The sequence below is a fragment of the Oncorhynchus nerka genome, linkage group LG23 (genome assembly GCF_034236695.1).
Source record: "Oncorhynchus nerka isolate Pitt River linkage group LG23, Oner_Uvic_2.0, whole genome shotgun sequence".
In the NCBI taxonomy this organism is placed as follows: Eukaryota; Metazoa; Chordata; class Actinopteri; order Salmoniformes; family Salmonidae; genus Oncorhynchus; species Oncorhynchus nerka.
Genome location: NC_088418.1, coordinates 54,172,960 through 54,187,044, shown reverse-complemented (window position 1 = coordinate 54,187,044; position 14,085 = coordinate 54,172,960). Strand labels below are relative to the sequence as shown.

The 14,085-nt window shown below is 42.6% G+C and overlaps 1 protein-coding gene across 1 annotated transcript in view; it reads left to right on the top strand.

The window, feature by feature from the left end:
- Nucleotides 1–14,085, top strand: part of LOC115107049 (chemokine-like protein TAFA-2) — a 57,801-nt gene that overhangs the window by 31,835 nt on the left and 11,881 nt on the right. Inside the window, exon 2 of the mRNA XM_065008273.1 lies at nucleotides 10,583–10,686. Coding sequence (XP_064864345.1) covers nucleotides 10,584–10,686 — 103 coding nt within the window. The 5' untranslated portion in view covers nucleotide 10,583. The remainder of the gene's footprint in view (nucleotides 1–10,582; nucleotides 10,687–14,085) is intronic.

The window sequence follows — 14,085 nt, the reverse complement described above, 5'->3', positions numbered from 1 at the left end:
AGACACTAAAGAGGCCTTTCTACTGACTCTGAAAAACACCAAAAGAAAGATGCCCAGGGACCCTGCTCATCTGCATGAACGTGCCTTAGGCATGCTGCAAGGAGGCATGAGGACTGCAGATGTGGCCAGGGCAATAAATTGCAATGTCCTTAGTGTGAGATACCCGAGACAGGACAGACAGCTGATCATCCTCGCAGTGGCAGACCACGTGTAACAACACCTGCACAGGATCGGTACATCCGAACATCACACCTGCAGGACAGGTCCAGGATGGCAACAACAATTGCCCGACTTACACCAGGAACGCACAATCCCTCCATCAGTGCTCAGACTGTCTGCAATAGGCTGAGAGAGGCTGGACTGAGGGCTTGTGGGCCTGTTGTAAGGCAGGTCCTCACCAGACATCACAGGCAACAATGTTGCCTATGGGCACAAACCCACCGTTGTGGGATTGCAGGCAATCTCAACGCTGTGCATTACAGGGAAGACATCCTCCTCCCCCATGTGGTACTCTTCCTGCAGGCTCATCCTGACATGACCCTCCAGCATGACAATGCCACCAGCCATACTGCTAATTCTGTGTGTGATTTCCTGCAAGACAGGAATGTTAGTGTTCTGCCATGGCCAGTGAAGAGCCCGGATCTTAATCTCGTTGAGCACATCTGGTACCTGTTGGATCAGAGGGTGAGTGCTAGGGCCATTCCCCCCAGAAATGTCCGGGAACTTGCAGGTGCCTTGGTGGAGGAGTGGGGTAACATCTCACAGCAAGAACTGGCAAATCTGGTGCAGTCCATGAGGAGGAGATGCACTGCAGTACTTAATGCAGCTGGTGGCCACACCAGATACTGACGGTTACTTTTGATTTTGAAAGTAACCCCCCCCCCTTTGTTCAGGGACACATTATTCCATTCCTGTTAGTCACATGTCTGTGGAACTTGATCAGCTTGTATCAGTTGTTTAATCATGTTATGTTCATACAAATATTTACACATGTTAAGGTTTCTGAAAATAAACACAGTTGACCGTGAGAGGATGTTTCTTTTTTTTTTGCTGAGTTTAGTTTTCAGTTTTTCCCCTCCCCACTCAGACTACTCCCAGACAGTCCGAGCACAATTCGTGCTTGAGAAACTGCTCTTTGCTAAGCAATTTGTATTTATTTTTAGCAATTTTAATTGAAAACAATCACAGTAAGGTTCTTAATTGTTACCCAGAAATGATTTGATATTGAGAGACAAAACGGCTGTAGTGGACCTTTTTAAAGGGAATGTCGTTTCAGTCACACCAGATGGAGTCTGAGGTAACAACTGTTTGGAGGGATGTTAAACAGCCAAGCCCATGAACACAACTCTACTGTGACACATAAACCAAGTCAGTGCATTAACATGTCATCCTGAGGTGCCTGGAACTAAATTAGTTCTCAGCTCTCCTGTCCGATCGCATCAACAGCTCCTTAAATGACGTGTAATATTAGGCTTGTTTAAACCATATTACTGCTACAGGTGTGAATGTGCCTCAGCATCTGTGTACCCACCAGCTCTCCCAGGTGTCTTGATTGAAGGTCACTTTCCCTAGTGGGCAAAGTTGGATGTGACGCCCTCATGACAGTTTCTGGTTGCAATGATGTCATAATGACAGTTTTTGGTTGTAAGGATGTCATGATTGAAAACAGTCTTTGCCGGATGGGCCCTTGACCAAGAGGGGTGTTCAGGTCTCTAATTTGTGCCAAATTACCGTCCTAGTTGCATCACCGACTTGGATTCTACACAACAATGGTGGTGGATCAGGAACGGTTTTCTTTACTGTGTCCTTAATGAGCCCCATCTTGTAATTGCAGATAATAGGTCATTTCATTGTCTTTTGTTCTAAGAATAATCGATGTAACCCCTGTCTTGTGGTGATTCTGTTGGGCTGCGTTGATTCCCATACGGTGGTTAAGTGTTTGTGAAAAGCAGCCTACCTTTAAAAGGTCAGACCACTTGGCACCCTCGGTTTGTTTTATATGTTGCTACTGCACCTCAAGCAAATACTGGGGGAAAACACTCTGAAGCCTAGGTGGTTCTATACAAGGATAAATGACAGTGTCTAATGCTAGCACACAGCATGTGTACACACAGCCTACATACACGCATTCACACACATATACACACCCACGGGCTCACACTCTACAGGCATGCCCACATATACACACCCACGGGCTCACACTCTACAGGCATGCCCACATATACACACCCACGGGCTCACACTCTACAGGCATGCCCACATGTACACACCCACGGGCTCACACTCTACAGGCATGCCCACATGTACACACCCACGGGCTCACACTCTACAGGCATGCCCACATGTACACACCCACGGGCTCACACTCTACAGGCATGCCCACATATACACACCCACGGGCTCACACTCTACAGGCATGCCCACATATACACACCCACGGGCTCACACTCTACAGGCATGCCCACATATACACACCCACGGGCTCACACTCTACAGGCATGCCCACATGTACACACCCACGGGCTCACACTCTACAGGCATGCCCACATATACACACCCACGGGCTCACACTCTACAGGCATGCCCACATATACACACCCACGGGCTCACACTCTACAGGCATGCCCACATATACACACCCACGGGCTCACACTCTACAGGCATGCCCACATGTACACTCCTGCACACACACCTTCCGTAACAATCTGCATCATTCACCATGATTGGATAATTCAAGTGGCTCTCCGTTTTCGACAGGTTGTCAAGTGCCAGATCTTTGAAGTCATTTGCTCCCCGCTGAACATCTAGGACCTATTCACCCTGCAGCACTAAGGCATAATGTGGTGCCATTTCTCTATGGTTGCATGCCATTTCTCTATGGTTACGTCCCAAATGGCACCCTAGTCCCCACATAGTGCACTACTTTTGACAAGAGCCCTATGTAATATAGGCCTATAGGGGATAGGGTGCCATTTGGGACATAACATATGTTCCCTACCCAATACACTGCTTTCTTTCTGTAGCATCGTCTTCTGGGGTTAGGTTGTAAGGGGATGGAAACATTGCTTTAACAACATATTGCACATGAATATTTCAAACGGCTGCCAAAGCATGTCAATAGTCATAAAGAGTGTTGCACTTCTGAAGAGAGAATGGTAAAGGGAGATGAAATATGCTGCATACAGTCAGGGAAGACATCCCACATCATACCCTCATCTATTAACGATACATGTTATTGTAATAGTGTAATTGATACAGCGGTGCAGCCCGAAGGCCTTACCATAAATAGATGACAAAAGCATAATAAAGCAACATGATTAAACATAAAGGATAATATAAAGATGAGAAAAATGCCACATCAAACCAATAGATTTTATGACGGACACTGAAGACAATGGTGATATGTGGTTAGATAAAAGGGACACAAATATTTCAAGGCTCTAACTCTTTGAGACTGGTGGAGACCAGTGTCTGAATTGCACAGGATGTGACTATCTGGCGTGATAATCTATCTCCGCAATTTGGTTGTATTCTAACGCGTCTGTTTGCGCAGACAGCGCCAGCCTGGGGTGGCGGTGCGGATGCTGCCTGTAAAATAACACAAAACTCGACAGGTCATTACTAGTACAGGCAGGTGATGCACACTTCCTCTGAGGATGCGACAAAGGTCACCCACAACAATAATCACCACTTCATCATCAATATCAGCTGTGCACATGAGAAATGCCCCGAGGAGGTAGGCCTAAGCTGAAACTCGCCAGGACAATAAGTGTCACCTCCAACTACACACGCAGCTACACATACAAATGTTTCTAAAAACACGTTTTCCCTTTTGTCATTACGTGGTGTTGTGTGTAGATGGGTGAGAAAAAAAGTAAGTAATATTACCATTGTTATCAAGTTAGACAAGAACAATATGCTTTAAAGAAAAATAGCTCTTGCTGGGTTCTTTACAGTTATTTCAGTTGCATCAATCAAGGAGACAAATTTAATAAAGCGCACAAAAGAGCATAACTAGTGAATGCAAACGGCAGAACTCAAAGGCGCTATTTCATAGTTCCCTCCCCCCGCTATATTCATCTCTCTCTGATCAATCTTTTCATGTGGAAGTCATAATTGGGTAGCAGTCAAGGAGCCCATCCTGTATGACTACTTCCTGTACTACCCTTCATTAAAGTAGACACTCAAAAGATATGCAATGCCTTACTACTAAAATGTTTAGACCACATTCATTCATAATTCATGAAGCCTCGGCTAAGAGAGCAATTTACCGTCCATTCCAAAATAGACCATTGTACTATGACCTCATAACTCATAGGAGGAGGAAGTGGGAAAAGGAGAGCAAGAGAGGCAGCCATCCAATCCATTGGTGTGAATGCACTGGTTTCTCCTGATTGTTAATAGTGCCAGAGTGAACTTGATGGGAAATGGATTGAAATATCACACTGGCCCCCCGTACGCCTGTCTGAGACGGGGTTGAATGTTGCAGCCTGCTACGTTTATGAGCTTGCCCTCTCAAATGGCTTCACATCGCCGAGTGTCATTACGGAAGGTCATTAGGACGGTTACCAATCGGAAAGGGCACTCAGCGTTGGTGTCGGGTAACGGATGAACACTTTGAAAGTGAAAACTTTTTGAAAGGGTTCAAACTGAAGTCAGGTCATGCATTTAGGGGTCCATGCATTTATGTCAGTTACTTACAGTATATTGGGAGGCTTCTACATGTTGTTTGTCTTTTTCATCTCTGCTGGACATGCATCGCAATTGCCATTAGCCAGTGTGACCCGGTTAGTTCAAGATAGACATTGAACCAGATAATATTTTGTGACAGGGTTTGGTCATTTTGTTGATCGTTTCGACCTACAAATCACAGGCTTTTATGACTGGTGTCACGTCTCGTTTACATTCACATTAAAGCAGGATCTGTGACAGAAGGTTCATGAAAAGTGTTTGGTGTGGCGGTCGGGAAAAAAGCTTTACTTTCGCTTCATACTGTCAGTGGAGAACATCTGTGTAGCAGAGATGCTTGTTCTGTGACCGTGCAATCGGCCCACTGCAGCTGTCCGAGGTGACAATCGCTGTCACAGTCGAAGAAAAGAGAGGGGGGTGAGAGAGAGAGACTACAGAGAGAGCGACTAGAGAGACTAGAGAGAGAGAGAGAGAGACTAGAGAGAGAGAGAGCGAGACTAGAGAGACTAGAGAGAGAGAGACTAGAGAGAGAGAGAGAGACTAGAGAGAGAGAGAGAGACTAGAGAGAGAGAGACTAGAGAGAGAGAGAGACTAGAGAGAGAGAGCGAGACTAGAGAGAGACTAGAGAGAGAGAGAGCGAGACTAGAGAGAGAGAGACTAGAGAGAGAGACTAGAGAGAGACTAGAGAGAGAGAGAGAGAGAGAGAGAGAGCGAGACTAGAGAGAGAGAGAGAGAGTGAGTAGAGAGAGAGAGAGCGAGAGACTAGAGAGAGAGAGACTAGAGAGAGAGAGACTAGAGAGAGAGCGAGAGAGAGAGACTAGAGAGAGATAATCCCTGTATCAAATCCAGCTCCAGAGAGTGGAAAGTCCAGGTTTTTGCAGTTTAACGATTTCACTCGCTTGCCTGCCAATCTCTCCATCCACAGCTTTGTCTGTCTCCCACGCCACCCTCTACCGCACTTTATTACACTGAGGCTTTTATCATATGTTGGGCCATGTATATAGAAATAAAAGCCTATGTTTGTTCGCCGAATGTGTCAGGGCTCTTTGTTGTTCTGGCCTCACAAATCCCTCTGTGGGCTACTGTGTGTCGTCTCAGAGATGTTTGCACAGTACAGTGGCGTAGGAACAGCACTCATCATGTGTGGCTTAACTGTGTGATAGCTTTGCAACTTCAGCAGATCTTTCCACTATGTAAATACAGATGTAGGATCTTAATTTGATCTCTCTGTTGCATGGGAACTGTCCTGCAATACAGGAAATGTCAAATTTGTAATGTATTTGAGGTATACAAAGACTTCTGAAGTTTGTACTTTCCACTTTGAAATGTTTCAAGCCCCACAAGAATGTCCATTAATTATAATTCACATTTCCTGTTGTTGCAGGATTATTTTCCTGCTGTAGAAAACTGGCTCAAATTAAGATCCTACTTCTGTAAGTCTAAATGAATAAATGTCTTCCCTTTCCGGAGTTCTTTCCTCTTTACAGTATGTATGTAGGCCAAGGTCAACGGAGTCTTTTGTCCACATTATGAAACCTATTATAGTTTGGTCCTTCTAGCTGGGTATATCAGTGACGTGTTACGGGGCAAAATATTTTTAGGTTTAACAAATAGGACAGAATGATTTGACATGTATCCCGTTGATACAGTCTGTCTTCACAAGGGAATAAAACTTTTCCGCTATTTGTTCCCCTTGGCAAACGTGGTCTTAGATTTCAGCCCCGCTCTTAAATTGTTGAATCTCGAATTTCTTAAAAAATAACCTAGTTATGCTATCCATCCCTCACAAAAGTTCTAAAACTTGCAGCAGCTTGACCCGTTGGCTGTGAGAACACTCCATCGCTCGTCTTTGTTCTTATATCAGCCTGAATAGACTTACTGATGCAAACACTCACTCTGGGTTGAAAGAGATCTTGGTATGTTGCCCTGTCTGTAGAGTGCCAGCATCTCGCTTTTACCTCGGGTCAGAATCCATCATTGTCTGTCCATGGGGAAGGCTGACCTACGACCTTCTCCTCACCACAACGGCACAGGGGGAACTTATCAAAGTCTGTGAACACGACCTTGCTCTCCACAGATCAGCCAAGGAGCTCGGCAGAATCTAGTAATGATTTTGGGGAATAGGTTAACTTTCAGTGGAAGGCTGACCATAACCACATGCTGACCTAATGACCTGTTGGAACCACAGTGAGGACCAGCCTCGTAAGCAGTCCAGCATAGCTTGTGGATGGGAATGAATCATATGGTCTTCATCCAATCACAGTTGGCCTATTTAGTAATACTATTCAGTCTAGCCAATAATTGTACTCTAGAGTATTTGGTGTTCAAGAACAGTTATGAGGCAAATACTCAGTTCACTGCTACCAGTGGCAATGCTCTCATATCAAAACCATGCATTATGACACAGTTTCATATATTTATGTAGAATATAGTAATTAACATGAATATGTGCAAAAACAGCATAATTACATAATTATGTCATATTTGCATTAGTAATCGTTGGTGCTCAATGAAGACAAGTGTAATTGCTGGTCATTAAACAGTAACAGCATTTAACATTCAACTCCTGACTTTATGACAACCTGCTAAATATAGATATTATCACATTAAAAAGGTAATAATGTATATTAATATTATATATTATATTATTAATGCAACATAATAGCTTTTTTTTACCTTTATGTCATTATTTAATTAAATCAAAATACTACAGTCAATTCCCTTGTTTTTCATTGCGTTCACTTCAGCTAATTTTACATATAGATCAGCTGTGCATGCACATTTTTTTCTGAGCGGGAAAACTTTTTGTGAAGTGGTCCTTCCATAGCAAATGCAACCGCTCCACTCAGCAAGGTCAAGTTGAGTCTTTTGAAAGCCTGCTCATTGGTCTGTAACTATTCCATTTGTTTCAGAGAGAGAAGAAGTCAATAGAATAGGAAGGGGCCTACGAACAGAGTTCACAGGAAAGGAAAAATATTTCTTGCTTCATTCAGTTTTAAACTAATGCACTTTGTACTCTTGAAAGAAAATCAAATCTATACTCCATAGGCCATACATCAAACAACAGACCTTACTGCAACAGAGATATAAAAAGGGAGAAAAGTCCCATTCCAGATGAATTTGAACACAGATTTCAATTAAGGGAAACCACTGAGGTGGCACCAGTTAACAATACTATGTCCTTCCAATGAACCATTTTAATAGAGGTATTGTATCGTTAATATCAGCACACATCCATAGAGTAGAGGCTAAAGAAAAAGAAACTCATCCGCACAAACCATATTTTAATTATACAGTACATTTCTATGTGGTTTATTACTGTTTGGTTTGTTTTTGCTCTCCTCTAAACTTTTGTGTGATATTCGTGTTTTGTGCCTGCAGCAATCAGTCGCATACATTATGCATATTTCCTCTGGGTCTATTCTGTGACAAAACCATGCATTAAACATGAAGTTGTATTTGAATAAAACACACAAATTAGAACTTGACGCTTGCACTTTGACACTATCTTAACTCGAAAATAAGTGTGAGTCTCCTCCTTTCTGTCTAAAACTACAGTACAATTAAAAAGAGTAATTTCACACAGTGGCGATGTGGAATATTTAGGTAACTCAAATCCCACTGCTTGAAGCCCAGTGTTTTATCTGCACCATTACTTTCATAGTTTCCCATGAAATGAAAAGGCTTTGCAAGAATACTAAACAATGCACAAAATGGTTCTTTAATTCACAGACCTGTGTTTTGTCAGAGAAACCCCTCATGTGAGGTAGTGGTCTATGTGAGTGTTCAAGGAGGAGTGAAAACCTAGGAAGGGGATTAATAGTTTGCTAAATCAACACTTTCACTGATCCCACAATCATTTTTTAACATTCAGTGAAGAAGGTGAAGATTGGGTTGTTGACTAGAAAGAGGCTAATCATGTGATTGTTTGTACTGTGCATGGCTGACTGTGTGGTATACTGGCACAGCTATGCAGCGTCATAGTAACATCCACTTATTATGGGAGACGTGGAATGAACAGTCCATTTTTTACAAATCTCGTATTGAAAAATGGAATCCTGTGCAAGGCCACCATGGCAGCTCAGTGCTATATTAGAGTGGTCCGTCTTGTATCTGTTTTATCGACCGGCCATCTTTTAATCACTATTTCCACACTCAAAGGCCGGCTCCCATTTCATGATTGCAAAAATAAAATGAACTACATGAATAATCTGATAATCCCTGTGAGAGATACGCAATCTATACGTCAATGATCGAGGCGGAGAAAGACAGGGGATGTTGAAAGAAAAGGGACAAACGAAACATGTCACTGTCTCTGCCTCATGGCATCTGATACCTCGCCTCTTCCAGTAATTACTGCACCACTTGTGTCTTGTGTTTTGAAATTTGATCATTTCCCTGTCAAGGATAGCAAGCAATGCCAAATGGTTTATGTATTCCGTCCCCATCGCAACCACACTTCATTAGGGAGAAAAGGAGTGCAAGGGTAAGGCTGAAGGAAGGGATTCATTCCGAGTTGAAGAACCCAGGCTCCTCTCTCGTCTCCTCCCTTTGTGGAGCCACAGCCCACGGGCCTGTCAAGGCCTCTGCCCTGCTGAAATGGTGAGGGCCTGTGTGGGGGTGGCAAAGGGCCTCACCTGCTCTGAGTGGCCCTTTGGCTCCTGTCATGGAGAGAGAGGTAATTAGGAAATGTGGTAGAGATGGAGGTAAAGCAAGTGAATGAAACTGGAGATTTAAAATACATATATATATATATATTTCACCTTTATTTAACCAGGTAGGCCAGTTGAGAACAAGTTCTCATTTACAACTGCGACCTGGCCAAGATAAAGGAAAGCAGTGCGAAAACACAACAACAACGAGTTACACAAACAAACGTACAGTCAACACAATAGAAAAATCTATGTACAGTGTGTGCAAATGTAGAGGAGTAGGGAGGTAAGGCAATAAATAGGCCATGGAGGCGAAATAATTCCAATTTAGCATTAACACTGGAATGACAGATGTGCAGATGATCAAATCAAATCCAATTTTATTTGTCACATACACATGGTTAGCAGATGTTAATGCGAGTGTAGCGAAATGCTTGTGCTTCTAGTTCCGACAATGCATGTAATAACCAACAAGTAATCTAGCTAACAATTCCAAAACTACTACCTTATAGACACAAGTGTAAGGGGATAAAGAATATGTACATAAAGATATATGAATGAGTGATGGTACAGAGCGGCATAGGCAAGATACAGTAGATGGTATTGAGTACAGTATATACATATGAGATGAGTATGTAAACAAAGTGGCATGATGATGTGCAAGTAGAGAATAGAGATACTGGTGATGAGGGGATGGACAGAAAAAGATAGAGAAGGAGATAATGAAGGAGAAGATAGAGTTGAGTAGTTGGCTAGTGTGTAGGCTTCCGGTGTGCAGAGGTTGGCCTGATGCCTGATGCAATTGAAAGCACATCTCCTACAACACTAGAGAAGACGCTACTAGAGGGACGCTTGGTGTGCCTTTCTTGTAAGTGGATTTGAAAAGGCAGGAGCAGAATGAATGTGAACCACGGGACCTCAGTAGTCAAATGTCTACCTCTTTTCGCACTGATCCAAATGAACACGATTGGTGAAAGTAATATGACAGGAACCAACGGGATGATTTTCTTTCACCTGTCCAGTTGTTACAGATCAACGTCGATGAATAATAGCTGTGTGGAGAGAGGAAGTCTCTTAAGACCACTGAGATGCAACGGCCATGTTTTGGATGACCTAAATGCCTGACGTGCGAGATGCTGAAGTAGACAATGAGATGCTTGTGTATAAGTGTATAACCATTGTTAAAACAAACTAAGTGTAGCCGTACATCTCTCTTCACCCTCTCTGTTTTTCTCTCGCAGGATGAGTGAGAGACACACACAGCAAGGAAGTAAAGGGTTTCTACTTCTAATGGTCTGCATGGTGACTCTGCTGGAGATGGCTAGACCAACCGAAGGTCACAGAGGTAAGGACAGTACGGTACACCTGTAAGAAGGGGCGTGTTATGATGACCGTCTGTTGGCTGTCATGGACAAATTGGAGCATGCTCATTGCCTTTTTTAAAGTTCATTTTGGCAGATGCCTACGTGTACTGACTGTACAAAACATTATGAACAGACTGACCAGGTGAATCCATATGAAAGCTATGATTCCTTATTGTCGTCATTTGTTTAACAATCAGTGTAGATGAAGGGGAGAAGACAGGTTAAAGAAGGATTTTTATGCCTTGAGACAATTGAGACATGGATTGTGTATGTGTGCCATTTAGAGGGTGAATGGGCAAGACAGAATATTTACGTGCCTTTGAACGGGGTATGGTAGTCTTTTTATTTTATTTAACTTTTGTTTAACTAGGCAAGTCCGTTAAAGAACACATTCTTATTTAAAATGATGACCTAGGAACAGTGGGTTAACTGCCTTGTTGAGGGGCAGAACTACAGATTTTTACCTTGTCAGCTCGAGGATTCGATCTAGCAACCTTTCAATGCTCTAACCACTAGGCTACCTGCCGCCCCGGTGCCAAGCGGACTGATGGAACACTCTCGACACCTTGTCGAGTCCATGCCCCAACGAATTTAGGCTGTTCTAGGGGCAAAGGGGGATTGCAACTCAATATTACCAAGGTGTTCCTTGCTAATGTTTTGTACATTCATCCTGCTAGTTTAGGTGATGTCTGATCTGAGCCTTCACATTATAATAACTTGTTATAGCCTATAGTATGCCTAGATGTTTTATCTTAGGTCATAGATGATTAAATGCACCTGATGTTCCATTGGTAAAGGATTGTGTGAAAGAGATGTAATTCTAAATACTTCCCTTGTCTTGTTAAGACAAGCTGGGACACCACTAGAACCCAGTGAGATCAATTATGGCATCTCAGTAACATTACAAGTGTGGGGCAACTCAAATGTTTCAACATCATTGGTTTCAACACTGGGAGCCTCACTGACAATCCACTGTTGCAGATAATTGGCAAGGTGATTCCGTAGACATGCAGGATGGCCATTCGTGGACATGACAGAAAATATTTAGCTTTCTTCTGTCTGTCGACCAATTAAAGTAGGGTATGGGCCTCCAGCATGTGGCTTTTGATTGGCAGCGATCCTTACTCAAGGCGCTCATCATTTCTGCCGGAATTGGATCAGAATAATCTCGCACACGTTCAATTTCTATCTGATAGCTTCAGCAGCCCTCTAATTTCCCTCGGGTGTTATTTCTGTTGCTGTAAACCTGTTATCATTCCAGGGATGAAATCAATCCAGAACACATTCAAAGTAAAAAAAAATACATTCTTCCCAGAGAACACAAGAAAAAATGTAATTATTCCATTGAAAAAAATAACCACCCTAAGTAAATATTGTTGGTTTCGGCAAGCAAAGAAATTGATTTTCTAATGCACTTTGTGTCCTATTTGAGTGCTCGCAATACTTTTTTTTATTAGTGGCTTCTGTCAGCAAAAAGCTGCATAAATTTGTATATCTTCAAAACACTCTTCCCTCTTTTCGCTTTGACGTGTCTGCTTTAATTTGCTGAGATGTGCAGGAAGAGAGATCTGCCTCGCCTTCCGAGTTGCTCTCTCTGGTTCACCTTGTATTTGCCACTATATTGAGTTGTTTACACGGCCACGGTGCAATACTGGAGAGGCACAACAAGAGCACTTGACCCTATGGGCACTCCTACCGGATACACATCCTTGGAATAAGAGATCCAAGGACCTTTACAATTCTTATCACTACAATGGTCCACTGTCCTTGTAAAGTCAGTGGAGGAATGTTTCTGATCATCTGTCTTTTTCCTTGTATTGCAAGTATTGATTCAATGGGAAAACACTGGACACGTACAATTAGCACTGAGACTAAACATATAGCTTTAGTTTGTCCAATGGTTTGTCCAATTACTGTCATAGACCATTAGCGCATTGCAATAAAATGTACAATGAAGCATGGTCTCACTCCAGAGGTTTACGCCCTATTCAGCCTACTTAAAAACATTATGAGAATGTCCTTATCCCCCCATTATACGGGAGCAATTCTATTTGAATTATAGGCAACCCAGAGTGAGTATCCTATTATGTCTGTAAGTGCATTTTATCTTCTTTGTAGATTTCCAGTGTTTGTTGGGAAATCAGTTGGCTGGTAACAGTGCAAATGGATTCCCAAAAAAGAAACATTGTTCTTTTCCTTAAGAGCACAGTTCCCGACCATTTGGGAGTCCTATCTTTCTTAATTTCTTTCTGAAACAGCACAATCTATACTTCTTGGTCAAGAATAGATCAGCAATTGCATTACCCTCGGGAAAATACATTTTATTTCACTTCTTAATCTGATTTGTAGTGTGCCTTGAGGATTTCACTTCATAGACTGTCCGCTTCAGTGGAGCCCTGCAATAAAAGGTATCTTATGAGAGAGAGAGGATGTGTTCACGACCAATTTACATGATCAAAATGATGACAAAACAGTCTTCTATCTTATGGCCCAAGCTTTACGGACGTCAGATGCAGAACACCATAAGGATCAATGATTTGAAAAGCTATTTGCACCACTGGCTGTCTTCACTTGCACTATTTCTATAATTACATATTCAGAATTGATTGAAGGTAAAGAAAAATCTAGACATTCTGTACTGTGCATCGGAGACCGACTCGGCCAAAAGCCTCTCAAACAGAGAGAAATAATGACTATATACATTTTTTAAAGTGAATATAATCATGAACTGTAGTGTTGGTACCACTTTCCAAACACTGAGAGAATCAATTTGTAGTCAGTCAGTGCAGAGCAATTACATGGGTCACCAGTTCTTTATCACCTTGGAATATGCTTTTCACCAGTGTATATACTCACTCACTCCTTTCCCATGCACCAGCCCAGCAGGGAAAGGCGCTTCTCTGGGATTCTGGGAAAAGACTCATTCCCAAGTACATAAAAAACCTCTGTTTCATAGCAGGACAGCACAGTGGTCATACGGCTAGAGCTCCAAATATACTCCAAAAAAACGATTCCTCTCTGTGAAGCGTGGCGCTACTTTTACATAGATCTAAGCAACGCCGTCAGAAACGTATTTGTCTTTCATATCTTTTTTTATACGAGTGGAGTGTGAGTCAGACTCCCGCTACGTTCAAGCGATTGCGCCTCAGTTATTTTGATGAATGAGCAGGGACAAGGGGGGACGGCGATAGCAGAAGCGCTACCAAAACTTGTGTATTATCAAAAAAGAGCTCCACCTCCCTCCTTTTCACTTCCTGCTTGCCTTTTGATCTATAGGCCTATACCTAACACCTCTCGATAACATGGCACGACTACTCATCTGCTTGAACTCCTAACAGTTAGTTTGAGGAATCTCACCGTAGCAATAATACTATTATCAA